This window comes from Pseudoliparis swirei, chromosome 8 (assembly GCF_029220125.1).
Source record: "Pseudoliparis swirei isolate HS2019 ecotype Mariana Trench chromosome 8, NWPU_hadal_v1, whole genome shotgun sequence".
NCBI lineage: Eukaryota > Metazoa > Chordata > Actinopteri > Perciformes > Liparidae > Pseudoliparis > Pseudoliparis swirei.
The window spans coordinates 15,404,070-15,423,541 of NC_079395.1; the positions used below are offsets into that span (position 1 = coordinate 15,404,070).

The window sequence follows — 19,472 nt, forward strand, 5'->3', positions numbered from 1 at the left end:
AGATCCTGTCATCCTCACCTGATTGTCCCTCATTCCCTTCACCTGGTCCTCACGCCCTTCTCACCTGCCTCTGATCACCTAGTTAGTCCCTCATCCCCTTCACCTGGTCCTCACGCCCTTCTCACCTGCCTCTGATCACCTCGTTAGTCCCTCATTCCCTTCACCTGGTCCTCACGCCTTCTCACCTGCCTCTGATCACCTCGTTAGTCCCTCATTCCCTTCACCTGGTCCTCACGCCCTTCTCACCTGCCTCTGATCACCTAGTTAGTCCCTCATCCCCTTCACCTGGTCCTCACGCCCTTCTCACCTGCCTCTGATCACCTCGTTAGTCCCTCATTCCCTTCACCTGGTCCTCACGCCCTTCTCACCTGCCTCTGATCACCTCGTTAGTCCCTCATCCCCTTCACCTGGTCCTCACGCCCTTCTCACCTGCCTCTGATCACTCCCTCGTTAGTCCCTCATTCCCTTCACCTGGTCCTCACGCCCTTCTCACCTGCAGCCCATCCCCTCATTAGTCCCTCACTATTTAGCTCCCTCACTTCCACTTGTCCGCTGCCAGATTGTCTTGTGTGTCGTTGCCAAACTCTCCAGAGAATTCCTAGTACTAGTTCTGATCAGCCTGTTACGACCCTGTTTGCCTGTTAACCCGACTTCAGATTTTTGCCTGCCCCTTTTGGATTTGTTGCCCTGTTTCACGGACCACACGTTTCTGTAATTGGAATATGTAATTAATGGTATGCGTGTTAGGATTAGAGTGTCATTCCCAAAAAATAACAGGGATTTTATTTATAAGTCAAAACTGAGATGCATCATCTCTCAACACTTTATTAAAATTGATAAAGTGGTGTTGCATGAACAGCCCTTTTGACCTTTAATTACAGCTCCTCCATCAGGCAACGAGTGTGGAGTATGACGTATGAGGGCCCGTAGCAAGTTTCATGCAACTTAATGTACAATTTAGGAGCCTTTCAAATTAAAATGTGTCACCTTGAATCCTCACAGCGTCACACTTGAGCCAGTTTATGTGTTTCTCTTAAAGTGACAGCACAGAGTTAACGGGGACTTCCCAATGGTGTTATGTGTTGAGGTTTTTTGAAAGCATCTGAGTTTCCTGCTGACTCCACAACGGTTCAAGGTGATACGGCAACACTGTTTTTGGAAAGATAAATTCCTGTAGAATCTTTTTAATTTTGTAGTCATGCGAACACCAACGATGAATTTCACCCACTCACAACCATGAACGATGAAACCAAAAGTACCCACTAGTGAAAGTACCAGCCTTGCCAGGAGGCTGATGGCCTCGACTGACCCCTTCACGAATATCCTCTTGGACTCGAGCATGAACTGATGAGATTTTGGTCAAAGATCAAGGTCACTGTGACCTCACATGTCTCATGAACGTGGTATCTCAGGACCGCCTGGAGGGAATTTCATTCCATCTGGCACAAACGCCCACTCAAGAACATGCTTATTATACACTGGGGGTCCTAGGTCAAAGGCTCAAGGTTACTCTGACCTCACCACAACAACAACAAGGGTTCATATGCTAATTATGAGAATTTCCCTCTAATGTCTAAAAGGGTGCTTGACGGAAATGGATAGAATCTGCTTCTTGACTGGTTGGTGGAGGCATTCAACCACGAGGTTAGTTTAGTTTCTAGCTGGCAGCACACAAGCTGTTTGACTCGATGAACCGGACACGAACTGACCTCCATTTGTCACATTCACACTTTGATCAGCTGGTGTTGTTATTAGAAGACTGACCTGACTGTGTCTGGACTCTCCGTATTTGCCGTTGAGGTTCGCCCGGTGGCAGTTCTTGTACCACCACGCTCCTTTGTAAGACGAGGCGCAGTTAGTGACAGCGATGTCGTTGTCTCGGTCCTTTGTAGAGAAGGGCCGGCCCTGGTGGTAGCTCAGAGAGTCACCTGACGTCGGAGGAGAGGCAGAAGCACAACCGTAAACATCAGCGTACGCCGGGAAACATTGACATACGGCCGCGGTGAATAACGGCGTGATGAGAGGACGTCAGCGGCCCGGAATGGGAAAGACACGAGGCGTGGAGGCAGAGGAAATAAGCTTCAGGCGCTCGGAATTTATTCAGGAAGATAAAATTATAATTACAAACATAAGGGGATGACAGGTAATTCTGGCATATGGTCATGTCGACGGACTGAGAGCATAAAGGTTGAAATGTGGAGGAGTGCTGAGGCGGGTTTCAGACATCACACTTTGCTTGATTAAATCATAAAGGGTCGTATTTTTTGCAGTATTTCACAAAAAATAAAATATGATATCGCAAAAAGCTTAAGATGTTGACGTCTTTGTTGCCCATTTCTATATTGTAAGAGTGTTTATAACAAGGATATCATCCACGAAGCCAAGCAACATGCACAGCATGAAGTACATTAACTTGAATGTGGTGTACGTACCGGCGGTGCCATTGTACTCTCCGATCCGGAGCTTGTAGAGATTTCTTACATCTCCAATGGAGAATTTGTCATAATTGGCGAAGACTGACTCTTGTCCGTCCTTCATATCAACCCTGAGCTCGTAACGGCCCTGGGCAGCAATCTTCTGGATGTTGTCCAGACCTGTGGACATACAACACCACATGATAATGCTTTGTATTTAATAACCAACAGCATGAGTATCATACGTGTGCTTCAGAAGAAAAGTCCACTTTACCAATCACACATTTTGCTGAAAGAGCTTTATAATCTTCACAGCATGTGACATTTTCTATCCATTGACCCTCGATTCAGATTCTGATGAGCTCCACATAAACATATGCTTAATGTAGAAAAAAGGAAGAAGCCTCAGGACGAGCAGCAGCGGAGGGATCCCTCCTTTGGACCAGGCAGACGTGCAACAGATTGTACGTGTGAATAAGATAATAAAATGACATTATTATACAACAGTGAGAATATAAAGTAAATAAAATGCAACGATATCTAAGAATATTGATCGGAGAAGACGTAAAACCTTTCCACAAAGAGTTAATGATGGCGACTTGAAGACTTTGTAGCAGCTGCTCGTCCACCTCGACGGAGGGTAAAGGTTTGAATCCCGATAAGCGCGATGTCTCTCCATGCTTTACCCCCAACAGAAGCGTCGAATGTATACAAAACAGAAGGAAAACAATCAGAAGCCTGAAGCCGACTGAGATGAGGAGTAGAGGAGCGGGGAAACTTCCAGTCGGCTGTTCGGAATCAATGGAAAACAGATCAAATCTACTAACAACCCGAAAACACTTAGGGTGACAGGGGAACAGCAATCGTTGTAATAAAATCCTATTTAACACTCCGTCATCTCTAATTACCAGTGTATGATATCACTATTATTAGCAATTAATCTGGCACCCATAATCTTTTTTAATTCTTTCCCCTCCAACGCTTTCATGGGATCAGACTGCTCTGTTCCCAACGGCAGTGATTCAAAATTCATTTTGACACACTATTGCACTCTTGTACTATTAAACTACCGATATTACCATCCAGTCACATTTTATTACCAGCCTTTCTCTCCCTTACGCAGAAAGAAAAGGAAGGGATGGCATAATGATCACATATTCACTCACAGACTCGCTGGTTTCTCTCTGTTATTAGATCATCAAACCGACACCGTGTTCAGCCTGAAAACTGACGGAGGTCAGTGAGTCGGGAGAAGAGATTGCCCTTGAGCAGCAATAAAAACGGCCGTTTTCAAACTATAATACATAATAATGAAAGCTTAATTTCCATATTCTTTACTGCTGAGCAGTCAAGTGCCTCTTCTTTTCAGTTTGAGTGGATTTAATGTCGATGTTTATGGTTCCGTACTCCCTAATATATATTGCCGTTATGTGTGTGGAGGCAGCGATTCGCTAAATGTCCACCCTAATGGTTCTCCATGGGCTGTGACCTCATCGGGAAAGAAGAGTGAAGGACAAATGGTCTCAAACTGCGGTGGCCATCTGTATGATGACACCATTTACTTTACGTATAAGAGAGGTACACTCCTTACTGGAAATGCTTAAATTGCAGAGCAAAGGCAGTGTGGTCACATGACACAACCCCCAGGACCGTACAAGGCTTCACATACAGTATGTGGAACTATACACATCTGAAGTGCAAAGATATTTAACAGTGGTAGTATTTTATCAAAAGTATTCTAAATGTTTCGGGGTTAGCCAGTAACATGTTATAACACAGATTTAATGACTATGGATGAGAAATTATTTTTATGACTGTGCATGCCAGTATTCTGAGTTAGTTATTGTACTTTCGATATCCTGGGGTAGTGCTTATTTTAAAGTCAGATTTATCTTTGGAAATGTGTTCTTGAATATGAGGTATACATAAATATTCATACAATTTATATTCATGTTTCTCTGAAACACATTTTGCAGTTGTTCGTTATTTTTCTGAATTGGCATTGCTTTTATCTATCATTTAATATTCATACATGTACTTGTATCTAATATTAACCGACTGGCTGCCTTAAACTGCCCATTGAGCTCACTGGAAGGGTGCTATTAATTTGAAGTCAGTTCTTGCACAATCGTAATGCCTCTATATATATTTAATTTCCTGCCATGTTCAACCGACGACTCAACGGACTAACGGGTCACTTTTTGTCGTGCCGCACTCCGAGGCCCTGCTGGCGTGTAATCCGTAATCTAGCATCATGGGGAGATTGTGATGCTCCACACCCTGAGGTTACATTAAACTGCTCCCATGCACTGAGAGCACAGCGCACTGTACACGACCGAAGAAAGACGGGTGAGTGCAACCTAGAAGGCAAAAGAAAAAGTAAAACAAGACCCAAGAGATAGAAGAAGGTGGCCCCGACTAGTATACGTCAAACAGTGAGGGGCAGATTACTGCTGATTCGGAAATGGGTCAGATGAAACGTTGTACTCGCTGAACCAGATATGCTTGGATGTCTTCGGATTTTATTATGAGGACAAAGCCCGTATAAATCTGTAAGCTATGAGGCAGATCTGTGCCAGGATGCCGCTCCATGATGCCTCCAGCTAAAACACTGCTGTCAGTTTACAGCTCACTTTATCCAGACTTCACACGCTGGAGTGATTTCTCTCCTCTCTGACGCGAGTCGTGTTGTTGTACGAAGATGTTTGTCCGATATTTTGTACCGCGTCTCCTGCGCTTCCGTGAGCAATTTCCTTCGCACTCCTTTGTTGACGTAGAAAAGCTAATTATTAATGGATACCAGCAAAAAGCATTCCCGCTGTTTTCCTGTCCCTGTGGCGGTGGACACAAGTAAGAGGACCAGCTGACACTCTTATTCAACTCAACAACACTGCAAACTACTGCTTTAAAGACACCACTGAGGCCACACATGGGACACACTCAGCTATAATTGCATGAAACACGATTACTGTGTGCGTAGCCCCGAATGGACGAGAGTGTGTCACAGCTATCTTGTGTTATAATCCAATATGTGTCAGATGCAAAGTAACAGCTCTGTGATAATGTGGTAATAATGTAACGCTATAAAGTGTCCACACAGTGTTGTGATTTAATTTATCTCACCAAAAGGTTAAAAAAACAGTCTTCTCAAGGTCCCGATTCCCTTCATGAAATATTCATGTCATATTTTCCTTTGATCATCTGGACCAAAATAAAAACACAAAAACCGTCCCATGAAGAAACGTGACTCATTTGCACATTTTCCAATGAATATAATTATTCTTTTCATAATGAGATTTTTGGGGAGAAAAAAAGAAACGATATTGAGCAGTCCATCGAAACAGTGAGGACGTCGTGTTGTTTCGTCTTTGAATCGGAGCGACGACAAAAACAATTACCAAGTCATTTCAGGGAGGGATGAACTTTCAGAGAATTCCGTAATGAATAGGATCGACTGTGTGAAGCCGACTGCTAAAAGACGAAATGAACAACAACAACAACACAAAACTCCAGCAGCGCGCTTCTCCGTCTTCATCTGGGGTGACATATCGTACATGAAAGGCTATATACTGCACGAGATACTGGAAACATCTTTCCTCTCCATAAAAAGGATCCATCAATTGAAACCAAGAGAGAGTTATGACCCTCTATTGATTGTAGCTATTAAATCAACTTCAGTCATGGAGACGGTGTGTAGATAAAGAGCATGAAACAGACCTCACAAAAAAAATGAACAGATTGGGGACCAGTTTGCAGCTTAATATCAACCTGCAGCCCATAAAATGCAGCTGAAAGATGCCGGGCATGGTGACAAGAAGCTGAAATAAATATGAATAAGACAGAAGTGAACCTGACCTGCCTTATACCTAATATTAGGTTCATGGAGATAGAAAGAAGAAGAAAGAGAACCTCCTCCTCCTGGAGTCTGAAGCTGTGCTACACTGTATTCTCATTGTATTCTCTATCTGAATGAACTCAGAGGAAGTCTTACCGAGCCAGAATTCATCCTCCAGGTTCCCAAAGCCGACCCGATAGTCACTCCACTTCCTGGAAAAGTCTGTGAGTCCGTTCTGACGACGCTGAAACACCTGGACACCGAAATGTGACGATGTGACAAGATCAGACAAGTTACAACTCGGCGGTTGACTAAAACGGCCGAGGCAATCGAGCACTGCGATCAAAAGGACCTTCGGTACTGGATGAGGTCCAAATAAATACAAAATCCTCTTTTCTCTTCACCTAACTGACACGGTTTCATACATTTTCACAAAAGTGCAGAGGAAGGAGAGCGTTGTCTTCACAGTGACTTACGATCCAGCCTCCCTCATCAGTAGTCATGTCGCAATACACCTGCACGCCCTGGCTCGGGTCCCTGTTGATGTGAATGGTGTAGGCGCCGCTCAGCGTCTCTCCGTTCAGCAGGTGTTGGGCACAATTCTGAGGCGTCGCAAACAGACGACTCCCTGGGGAGAAACGGTTTGACGAGAAATTATGATTCCCTTGTCTTTGTCCATAGTTTGACTTTAATCATTCAGTTTCTACATCTTATTTGATTTTTTTTAATCTGTAGTAATCTATGTTTCAATACCAATGAGGAAAATGAGATCCATGTGGACCTATACCTTTTTAATGATAAAAAATCAACCTAAAAAAATCTCAAATTGAAGAATATAGCATCCACAGCTTTCAATAATATCGTATAATACCTCTAATACTATATAATTCAGAGGGAACGAGAGCAAAGGGACTACTTGATGCACGAGCCCCTCGAGTTCTGTGTCCTCCTCTCGGTAGTTTCCCCTCTAGCTAAGAGCCCTCCATCAACATTCATGCTTTGCATTAAACATTTCAAGTGGAATGTGAGGCGGATCCATGTGAGCACGTTTACTCGTATATTTATTGTTAATAAAATCCATTGCACTGTGTTATAAATGAGACCCCAGGTGATTAGCAGCTTCACGACGCCTCCTCGCCCTTATTTGAGTGACACAAATTACACACTGAAAAATAGAGCACCCTGTTCAGCTCTAGGAATGTAGCCGACCACCCTACTGCCTAAGGAGAAGTCTCCCTCGCTCTGCTACAGGGAAGGGAGATGACTTTGGGGACTCATTATTGTGCACCTTTGTGCTGGTGACAGTAATGTGGAACTCTGTGCACAAGGGTGCGACAAAAAATAGCAGGCTCAAGAAACTTACCCCGTAAGAAATTAATTCCAAACTTCAATCGAAGAATACCAATACATGCTGTGTGTGTGTGTGTCAATGTGAGTGAATATCTGTGAACTGTACCTGTCGAGAAGGTAGTGGAGACAACAGCGCTGGTGTCAAGTCCTCTCGCAGCCTGGAGCTGGACAGTGAACTCTGTGCTCTCTGCCAGTCCCTCCAGTCGGATCCACGTGTCCTCTGCATCCAGGATCAGCTCCTGGGACACACACACACACACACACGCACACGCAGACACAAAGATATTCGATAAATTGCCCCCTATACAAATCAATAATTGGATATGTATTCAGCATAAACCTCAGGGTAAAAAACTAATTCTATGAGAATGTCCACCAGTCACTGATAACACATCGAGTTGAGCTCGTGAGTTTTCCAAAGACCTCTGGCAACAAAGAAGCCGTCAAGCTATTTTAGTTCAGGAAGTGCATGGCAGCTTGCTTTGTGCTCCGGTAGCACAACATCTTATCAAACTGGCGACAACGGAGGTTTCTACAGAGGGAATGATGTCACCGACATGTCACATTAACGTGTTCACATCTGTATGCGGTAACAAACCCTTCAGACTCTGTACGTTGACTCCTCTCTTTATACTTCCAATTGTGAACATCTCCACAGTCCTTGGACAATGTTGCAAATATCTGCACAAAAATATTAAGCCCAAAATACACATTTGCCTCAGAAGGTTTTACAATCTGTACACGACATCCTCTGTCCCGGGACATCGGCACAGGAAAAACTCCCCCATAAAAAACCTTGAACGAGGAGAAAAGGGGAATTTAGAACAACCACGAAATACAGTTCATTGATTTCAAATCAGGTATATTTCAAAAATGGTATTATTTTTTCATACTCTTATTCTACCTTTATTCTCTATTTATATTTCTTTATTTTTTTTTACAATATATGCTTTTATTTGTAATTTAATTGTCTCCTCCTATGTTTATGTTATATACCAGTACACCAAAACAAAAACATTTGGCAATAAAACTGATTTTAATAAAAATCAAATAAATTGGCAGTTCTGATTGAAACCATTGAAATAAGGGAAACATTATTCTATTGTTTGGTTAGTTTTGAACACATACTGAAGAAGTTCTGCTTGTCTTCTGTCTCACTGATCTTGTATGGTACAAACAGTGGTGATGCTGTGTGTGTTCAGAAATTCAAATTAACGACGCAGTAAGACTTAGAAGGGGAGGACAAGTGTGGCCAAGTAGACAGCGGATACAAGATGAACGACTCTTATCCGACAGCCAGCAAACATTTCTATTTGTGGTTCAGAAGTCACAACGGTACAGTTGCTTCCCTTTCACCGAGCCCGGGCGTTGGACCGAGCATCTTCTGAGACCTCCGTTTTTCAGAGACATGAATCCACTGGCAGAATGCCTCGGTTGACGAACAGAAGCGTGTCTGTTCACGCGTTTGTGTGCTTTTGTGTTACACTTTGTCCTGGATACACATTAAATATGAACAAGTAAAAATGCAATATTCAGCCAGTTTGGAAAGAAACCAAAATATATTTCTCTGCAATGTGTCTCTGTGAATTATGCAGGGCAGCAGCTGGTAAATGGTGTCTCGTCGTCTCGGAAGATCGGACATATTCCCACCAGGTTTTCAGGGTCAAGATCTCAAGATAAGATTTATATTGCAAGTGAAGAAGGCCCTGTTTCATAACACATATACGGATATACGCTCGCTATTGGTTGTGTATGTGAGGGTGAGGATGTTTGGTGGATGTGTATTCATCCTTGTGAGTTTGAATGGGGAGATCTGCACAGCTGGTTAGTAAATGTTAATCAGATGATAAATTAATCTCACGGATACTGTGTTAATTACAAAAGTCCAATATCTGTGTGTCCGACCAGCTGTAAGGCTCACCAGTAGTTGGCAAGATTAGAGCCACGGCTGCAGACCTCAAGTGAAGATAACCGGAGGAAAATCTCACGAGTGATTCAGTCTACCGCCACAGCACTAATCTTTGCTCTGTGCATTAATGAGATTTATGACTCCCTACCTGTTGAACAACATGAATTCTTAATGAGCACTTCTTGACGCGGCTCACAGCAATGAACACTGAAATAAAATGTAAAGCAACATTAATGATTCGGGATAATTGATTTTTTTTAATTCGAAAGATCTTCCATCTTTCAATTAAATAAATCCTTAAAAGCAGTTTTCTCTTTAAAATTTGTTTCAAATTATAATTAGAAGAAAAAAAAAGATCTTTGAAGAAATTGTTCCTCTTCCTCCTCATTGTGAAGGAGAGTAGGACCACGGCAACGTCTAAACCACTAACGGCTCAACGAGCTGCAGCTGAGGAACTCGTTAGCTCTCCGGCTCGCAAACTGTTAGCAGTGCACATTTGTGTGATGGATGTGTGTGTGGTCGCTCATTCTGCAACAAAGACCCTGATTGATGGGGAGCGTGTTCGGCGACATGTGTTTGTAAGATGGATAAGAAAGCGTGTGTGTGTTGCTGCCCGCAGCTTTTGGTGTCGCTGCTGTTTGGTTATTAGTGAGCGTGAACATCTGCCTCTGATGGAAGAGTGAAGTTACTGCTATATGCAGATATGGTTGAACATGAAACTATTCAATCAGCTGTGTGACATTTTTTGTGTGGAATTGCTCAAAAAAGAATATGTACCTAATGAAACTAAACAGCATATAATTGAAATGTATCCCTTCTGGGCACTGATTTGTATTCTGTATGTACATGTTTTATGCAGATATGTATGCTGTAAGGGAAAAACATAATTTAAGTTTGACTTCACATGCAAAATGCATGCAGAGTCCTGGAAATGTCATATAACATGTTGATTTAAATATTACTGCGATGTAAATGCAATAATGTTCCTTGAGAAAACAGAGCACTGTTTGGGGAAAAGGATAAAAAGCCAGAGGATGGGATCGACATCAAGACTAGAATATTTAAGAACGATGCAGAAAGGAGTCTGTTTGCACTGGAGACGAGTGAAGGGACGAGCTGACGTGTTCCCGTTGCATTCTTTGAGCATGAGTGACACCCGATGGTCAACCACGCAGAGCAGATGTAATGTCCATCACTGCTTATAGATATAAGTGAGTTCTCTTCCCTGTTCCTGTGTTACATCGGCCCTGAGCATTAAAGAGTACGGTCTGTGTGCATCTAGGTACATGTGTGCGCCTGTGTGTAAGACACCGCCGGATTGCCAGTAGAAAGCAGCTTATAGCAGAGCATCATGGGAAAGGGTTATAGTCAATTCGTTAACAGGCTTGACGCGTGTCTTATTACCGTTACTCAGCCACATCTGAAAGTGTAATCAAAATAAACAATGTGCCGACTGAGACACATTAAAGTAATATCTCTATCAGACGGGCAATTTCACTGCGCCACTCCCTCGTCTGTGTGTGTGTGTTTCAGTCTGTGTGTTTGTGTGTCCCAACGTGCTCGCACATCAAGGGAAGACATGATTGAAAGATAAAAGTGTTTTCCATAAAGTTGTGATTTCGCATTGATTTTCTTTTCCTCTTCAACCCCATTATAATACGTTGATTACATTGGGAACATGTTGTGTTTTTGCAGAAGGAGGTTTCAGTATGCGCTTCAATATCCGCAGCATTGTGTTTCTCTCTTGAGCTTCAGTGGATTAAGAAGTGGCGCTCATCTCATCGACGCGTGTTTGTCAGCGTGCTTTTTCAACAGGATTTGAATAGATGGCGAGGAGATAAGGAAACACATTCTGGCTGCGGGAATGTGTTTACGATGGAATTACCGTCAACCGTGTAAGTGTGTACAAGAGCGGAGACGCGAGAGTTGCGCCGTGGGCGCGCCGTACTTTCCGGCTGCCGTCGGTTGACTTGTAGGTGAGCATGTAGTTGTCGATGTCTGCGATGGGCGGTTCCCAGGAGATGAGCGTGCTGCGGTGATTCACCTCGCTGGCTGTCAGGTTCAGGGGCGCGTCCATGGCTGCCGGAAAGAGAGAACAATAGAAACTTCTTGTTAAACAAGGACATGTTCCTGACACACTGTAGGCCTAAAAAAAAAAAGACTTAAGTGTGGAGTCCTCCGCCAAGATTTGCGAAACGGGATCATTATTCATATTCATTGTGTTTCAGCTTTTTAGAGGTATTCGACAAGGAAGGTGAAATCTCCGCGTCAGTGATCCTTAATCCACACAGGACTGAGGGGAGCCGCGGGACACTTTCCCACGGTTAGTCCGTGTGTCACAGCCCTCGGTCCACGAGCCCACACAAGTTTTACTGCACATTACATCACACCATCAGGTATATTCTTGGTTGCTTTGAGCGAGGCTTGATTATAGTGCCTGCTTTGATACCTTAACCACGTCACAAGGAGACTCGCGTCAGTTTCCCCCACCTTGCATCACCCTTTTTTTAAAAGTCAATATCTAATCTTCTGACATACCAGGAGAAGCTTTGTGACCTCATTTCAGTGCATAATAGAAAATAGATGACCTTTTATTTTGAAAATCTGTTTCCTGGAGTTACATCATGACAGAGGGGCTCTTCGTCAGCGAGTCGGGAGGAAAAAAGCAAATGAAGTGCTGCGCTCGCCGTGCTGTGCAATCCAACGTCACCGCTGTGAATATGAAATAAAGATATCTACTTCACGGCCGTCGCTTTCTGTGGTTCCCTCTTCTCGACTCCGGCTTTTCTTCCATTTCGTCTCTTTCTTCTAACACTGGACTTCAACAGTGTGAACTTTTAACTTCGCCCCTAAGGACTTCTCCTGAACTTTCAGGTCAACATCTGACCCCAGTTGAACCCAGACCTCATTTAAGTCTGCTGCATACATACAAAAAAACCAAGAACCATTCGTTCCACAAACACACGCCCATCTCGTTTAAATCCTCGATACGCACACCTCACATCCACATGGGCCGTGGCTCAGCGGTGAGCAGGGTCGACGATCGGCGGTTCGATTCCTGGCGATGTGTCCTTGAGCAAGACATTTAACCCTTAATGGCTCGCATAGCTGTGCCGACGGCGTATGCATGTGGGTGAATGTCAGTGAGTCCTGATGGACAGGGGGAACCGTAGCCCCTCCCATCAGTGTATGGATGGGGGTGAATGGGTGAACGATGTCATGTAAAGCGCTTTGAGTGGTCCGAAGACTAGAAAAAAATGCTCCACAAGTAAAGGTCCATTTACCATTTACATATGGAACTAGAACGGGCACTCGGTAGAGCGCATACCTTCGCATATCACAAGATTGGGCATTGAATTATGAACATGTTGGCATTAGTTGCATGCCAATTGGATAGAAATGTACCGTGCTATGGTAAAAAGAAGATTTTGACCTTTTCATGACCTTGACCTTTGACCCGATCGATCCCAAAATCTAATCAAATGGTCCCCGGATAATAACCAACCATCCCACCAAATTTAATGCGATTCGGTCTAATACTTTTTGAGTTATGCGAGGAACACGCATACAAATAAATAAATCAATCAATAAATACACGGCGATCAAAACATAACCTTCCGCATTTTCAATGCGAAGGTAAAGATGAATGACCGCTCAGATACTAACAGCATGTACCCGCCTTGATAACCTCCTGACGACAGCGTGACCCGTCTCTTCTCTTGGAGACAGTGAGAGGCAGATCCACACTGTGTGACGGGTGTAGAGAGAACGACACAGAGAGAGCTGGGAGGGGGAAACGAGGGAACGAGAGAGTTGTTGAGAGTGAGAGACAAACTCAGCACATTGCAGACTGGCTAACGTCCGCAATGACGTGCCGATCTCCCCCTCTTCTGCACCTCCACGTCTTTATTGGCTGCGTCTGCATCTCATTTCTGCTTTTCCTCCTCCTCTTTTGTCTGTTTCCTCCTAATCTCACATCAAACTGGTCTCTCTGTCTCTCTCTTTGTCCACCAACTTCTTTCCTGCTCATCGGACAGGCTGCCATTCTAACTCAACGTGCTGGAGAATGAGCAGAGTTCATCTCTTTGTTCCGGTCTCGCCCTTGACGAGCGCGGCTGCTGCGTGGCGTCGGGGGGGTAGATGACAGAGGGAAGAGGCGGGAGGGAGGGGCGTTTCATAGAAATGGACGTCCCGTCTTTATTCAGTCTTTCTATTTATTCAACAATTAAATCTGTCTCCTTGTCCCGTTCTCTATCACGCCCCCCCCACACACACAAACACACACCATTACACCTTTTCATGGAGTGTGACCAAGCAGGTGAGCAGGTGTTGTCTGAGTTCCTGGCAGCTCTGAAGCTCCGTCTTCCGCCGTAGTGGCTTGAACAATGGTATTGAGATGAATAGGTTTGGCTTCATCTCGCGTCTCATTAACACTCAGTGTAAACAAGACTAAAGGGAAACGCACACACACACACACACACACACACACACACACACAGCAGCAGATGGGAAGGGCAGCATGGGCCGCAGCAATTTGCTGTAAGAAGATAAGAGAGCGGGGAATGTTCTCTTCACACCACTCACTTCACATATGCTGTTTGTCTGTGAATATTCTGCCTGGATGATGCAACTCCTCTCAATGTATGAAGTCCACTGGATTAAACCAAAGGCCTCTTGGTTTAATCTCACAGATGGTATCGTGACGTTATCTTTACGACTCGCCAAGCGCCGTAGTCATGAGCATCATCAAGGAGCCCCCCCACTGCGTTCATACGGTTACAGCTGACGCCGACATCCCTCGTTGCCCCTCAGGTAAACGCGTCGTTTGTACGAGGAACTCCGCTAGCTGCAAACCGGCGACTCACCGCCGCCATGTTGAGAGCCGTGTGGAGGCACTCGCTCTGGACGTAGAGGCAGACGATGGCGAAGTGGAGTCTTTCCAACTGACCGAGTTTTTTCTTCTTCTTTCAACCGCTGTCATCTTTTTAATGAAGGTACGATAAGAACTCTATGTTTTACAATTTCCCGTGTCCGAGCCTATTTCCTCCCGTGTGCCCTTTTCTGCATACTTTCCTTCTTCTCCCTCGCGTCAGTGGGGTGGTGGGGAGATGAAGATGAAGATAACTTATGGAGACGGTAACTACACCATCACTGCCGCTAGATAAGTGTTGGTCCATTTATTTCACAGTATTTTAGGAGAGTTACTTTTCCTGCTACACGGAAATTGTATAAAGACTGGGGGTACTCGGTGAACTTTCTTTTAAATCCTTTTTAACGCTCTACAATTTAGCTTCCAAATGTTGTACTTATTTACTTATGACGGATGCCATATCAGAACATTGTAATGTAAGTTTAATACAAAATACAACTTATATATTTAGGCAAGTTACTAAAATATGTACAATAAGACATTTTGATGGTAATAAGGCTGAGATGAAATGACACTTCTCAAGCTAAGGTCAAGTAAACATTAATAAAACACAAATATTTATAGTAGACAAAACATAATCCATTTAAAATACTATATACTATACCATTTTGAATATTATAGCACACTTCCAAAGTGTTTTGTATTAAAATAACTCAACGCGTTCTTAAAAGTACATTCAACTGTCAAAAATGCCTTAATTGCCTGAAGAATCAAGATTATATTTCTGTAACAGCTGCACTCTCAGTTCATAACCCAGTGAGGCAGCGAGGATCTCTGCCGCTTCAAAAACTTGCCAAGCACTTTCTGGCAAGTGGGCTCAGACACATCTGAGGGGAGAGAGTCCCGGCGCTGCAGCCTGCAGGCTTATTGAGACCCCCGGAGCAAATTCTCTTATTTTCCGGTCTCACAGCTTAAATATCAGATGATGGGGAGCCAAGCAGTTTAACTCTGTGTTGAACTCTTGAGGCGTGGAGGCCAGACAACAAAACAACCCTCCGCTGTGGTTGAGAATCTAGTAAAGAAAACCCAAACCCTGATTGGCTGAGGCATTCTCGGCCACGTTTTAAGATGAAGCAGACTCATCGCTTCTCCTCGTCTCTTCTCTCGTTGTGCGCTGCGACCAGAGGGACCACCCTGAACGCCCCGTGAGTAATTACATCAGATTGAATGGTAGTGTATGATTGTTACTATTTTCACATGTATTTAAGTTACCTCAAATGACATTCTTACAAGCTGACACATCAATAATTAATTTAGTATGAAATGAATTGTTGATATCAATAATTAAAATGTTCATGAAATGAATTGTAGATATCTTTAATTCTAACTCGTCAAAAAACAATTGTTAAGTGACCCTTCTCTACTTTACATTAGTGCAGCTGGTTTACACAAAAATATGGACATATTCTCCTCTACATTGTCTTCTGCGCTATGGAATATTTTGTCTATCAACCAGATATCAGTATTAAAACACCAAACTACTGAGCGACCGGAAAGCATGTCCCTAAAATCCGTCTGAATCTCTAATTCAGGTGTCGAATTCGGTGTGCAACTGTGTTTGAGTCCCATTTAATACGACTAAATGATTAGATTGTTTTGTTTGAATTATTTAATCATATTTTTTTATTTATCTGCAAACCACTTGCTAGATTTCTTTTAGAATGTGCACTATAAATGTCTCTACTTGACTTAACCGTGAGTCAGGATGGAGACGCTGAATGCTGTGGCCGAGCACGCCCGTCCTTCTTCAGAGCTCGGCTCAGCAGACGGCCTGAGACTCAGAGTGAGACAGAAACAGAGCCACGGCTGGACGGTAACAGACGGTAACAGAGCCTCAGCTGGGGTAGTTGACCGAACCGATCGACGGTCTCATCTTTCTTCACAGCCCGTTCACAATGGAACATTTTCCACTGGAGCGCAGCAGCTTGAGAACACGAGCGGCGCACTTTAGGATTTCAATTAGGAGGTTTAATTAACACCGCTCCAAGTTCCCTGTGACGTTGGGGTTGAATAAGGCGCCTCCTGGTGAGACATGTCATCATTCCTGCAAAAGGGAGGACTCGATCGGCGTGTGTTTGTGTCTTTACTCTTTTAAACTCGAAGGCTGAGCCTTTTAATCCAAACCTGTAACACCCTGTTCTGTTTCTCCTGTGTTCCATGTCTCCTATGTCTCCTCTGTGTCTTCTCTCTTAATTGTTTAATTCCCTGCACCTGCCCTCAGCCACTCTTGTCTCGTTAGTGTCTGATGTCGTACACCTGTTTCCCCCCCTATATATTGTGTCAGTCTTTCTCTTGTCTCCTGTCATATTGTTGTCTCTAGTTCTGTGTCCTTTTCCCGTGGTCCTGTCCGTGGTCCTGGTTCTGCCTGTTGACCCTGCCTGCCCTGAACCTGGATTCTCTGCCTGCCCCGTTTGGACCTTGTTTTTTTGTAAACTGTTTTGCCTCATTAAAGAGTGCTTTTTTTGGGTTATTTATATTGCGTCCAGCCTGTCACAAGAACCTGACAAACCGTGTCCAATCCAACAGTTTGATATCTGCCCAAGAGAAGCTCAGCGGTCATTCCTCATTGTGACCTTAAGGAATCTGAGTTCCTTAATGATATGTCAAATTAAATTAAACTTTGTGTCTTTAGACACACGATTTTATACGACAGCAACAAATAAATATAACAAGACAGTATTTAATTGAATTTACAACATATGAATGTTATCCTTCTTGAACTTGTCCCTATTTGATTCCCCTTATCTTGGTCAGAATAAGAGGATTAATTGTATCTGTGTCTTTTCCACCCAATCATATTTCCTCCAAAATGAAGTGGCAAGAATGAATTGAGAATGAATTGAGTCTATCTCACACAGAGGAGGAGAGCAACAAGTCCAGCATCCAACTGATTGCCTGATTCAATCAGACTTGTTTTTTTCAGACTTTTTATTCAAAGCGAAACAAGATCCTTGAGCTCTTTGTTCGCCCCATGCAGCTCCCTACCTCCCAGCGACTTCCGAAATTAATTCCTTTATACGCGAGAGTCAAACCGGAATAGAAATGCGCGTTGTTTTTGTTCTCTGGAGAAGCTGAGGTAAATGACGCACTGGGCAGAGCATCTGTTTCCAAATTAGACTCACATCTAAACTGCCAGGAACATTGCTTTATGGACGAGTGACTTTCTGCATGTGCAGCATTGACATGGTTGTAGGGACACCAAACGTTCCCGAGCCCCATTTATGTGTCGAAGTCTCTGCAGCCCTGCTCTCAGAGGTTCGTCTCTGCTGCAGTGCGGGACAGGTAGCGCTGGTGCTCCTCGGGGGATATCAATTCCTCTGCCGACTGAAAAGTTTCTCTCTCTCACTCATTCTCTCTCTCTAGAAACAAACTAAGTTTACAGAGCTGCAAATCAGCTAAACTGGAACAATTCCCTCACCTCTAACTTAGCTCTCGATGAGCGGGGGATAATGGTTAAACAGAGAGGTCACTCATCCAATCCTCACCATGTCAACGTCTCTTGCAGGGTGCTACTGACCCCAGTGACGGATGTGACTTTGCAACCAGTGGTACGCATAAAGAATCAAAGACTGCTGGAACCCACAATGACCATAATAATAATAATACAAATTGCTATATCCACATACCCATCCAGGGCTCGGCCACATGCTCGTGACACGCACTGAGGCCAAGATAAGAACTTTTCAAGCTTTAATTAACCATTGGTGAATTACATTGCTCAACGTCTAATTACGCAACAGGTGTGAAGCTATTTTATGCTCAGCAACTTCATGTCAGTCTTGTATGGCTTTACAGCTTTCTTCCCAACATGGTTGTTTGAGAAGAATACACCACATGCTCCTGTTTTGGTATCTCATGTTGGACCGTTAGAGGAGAGAAGAAGAGGGCGCCTGTAACTTTACCGCGTCGGTACGGCAACAGCCCAGTGGTCACAACAAACCCACGGATATACGAGAGAACAAGACGCTCGTGTGGTATACTGCACATATTTGAAGCCTTGCTTGGACATTCAGTGGGTGAAACATTCACAACCAGGCTACAAGCTACTGACTGTACATGTAAACATAAATCCAATTAGCCATGAACAGTATCAAATACCACCATGACCTGCAACACCCCCATCTAATGAAGCATGCGAGTACATTAAGTCTCATACAGCAACGATAGAGAATTTAAAGCTGAAGGTCATTTAATCAACACAAGACTTAACTTTATTTCTATTGTGAGAGGTATGCTGGAGAAAGGATGTGTTGTTATGTCGAGAGGAATTCATAATCACTGAGACTAGCGGTGCCACCAGCCTGGCATCCGGGTGCATTGCAAGGCCCGCACTGACTGGGTCAGCTCATTCAGGCTCAACTATAAAAAAACAAATCCCTTCAGGGGTTTATTAACTGGTATAGTATATAAACACTGGTTATATGTATTTTTTTGCATATTGCACTTCATTAACCCCGTGAGAGAAAGGCATGCGCTACATTTGACTTATCCTGATTACTTTATAAAGCAGTGGGTAGCCATTGCAGGAATAGTTCTACTTCATTTTTCTTTTTTATTTGGGCGCGAAGCCGAGCACCTGGCCGAGGGAGCCCACGCAGAACGCGGCAAGAACATTTCAATTCCACACAAATGCTCCAGTTGGGCCCGGGAAAGCGTCCTGCTGTGAGGCCACAGCGCCAACCACTGAATCATGCGCCGCCCACAGCTCAGAGAGCAGCGGAGTGAAATGAGCACGTACGTGTTTGGAGGTTGGTGACGACGGTGCCGCTGGTCAGGGGTCCTTTGGTGGCGTAGAGGGCAACAGAGTAGGTGGTGCTTGGCCTTAGGTTGGACAGCTGGTGCTCCTGCTTATTCCCCTCCACGAGGAAAGTATCAGCTGTCACTGGAAAACACACACGAGGATTATATGTTCATCAAACATCTTCTGTTTCTAGTTTCATCAAAATAAGACATGTTACATTTTGACTGCTGCAAAAAAGCCTCAACATGGAAAAAAAAAAGAAGTCAGATTTGAATCTCAAAGCCTGCTCTGGT

General features: G+C 43.9%; 1 protein-coding gene across 1 annotated transcript in view; it reads right to left on the reverse strand.

Annotated features, from left to right (window-relative positions):
• Positions 1–19,472, reverse strand: part of tnr (tenascin R (restrictin, janusin)) — a 179,705-nt gene that overhangs the window by 4,600 nt on the left and 155,633 nt on the right. Inside the window, exons 23-29 of the mRNA XM_056420767.1 lie at positions 19,177–19,320; positions 11,457–11,587; positions 7,706–7,838; positions 6,726–6,877; positions 6,406–6,502; positions 2,433–2,594; positions 1,765–1,928 (exon numbers count right to left, since the gene is read on the reverse strand). Of these exons, the coding sequence (XP_056276742.1) occupies positions 1,765–1,928; positions 2,433–2,594; positions 6,406–6,502; positions 6,726–6,877; positions 7,706–7,838; positions 11,457–11,587; positions 19,177–19,320 (983 nt within the window). The remainder of the gene's footprint in view (positions 1–1,764; positions 1,929–2,432; positions 2,595–6,405; positions 6,503–6,725; positions 6,878–7,705; positions 7,839–11,456; positions 11,588–19,176; positions 19,321–19,472) is intronic.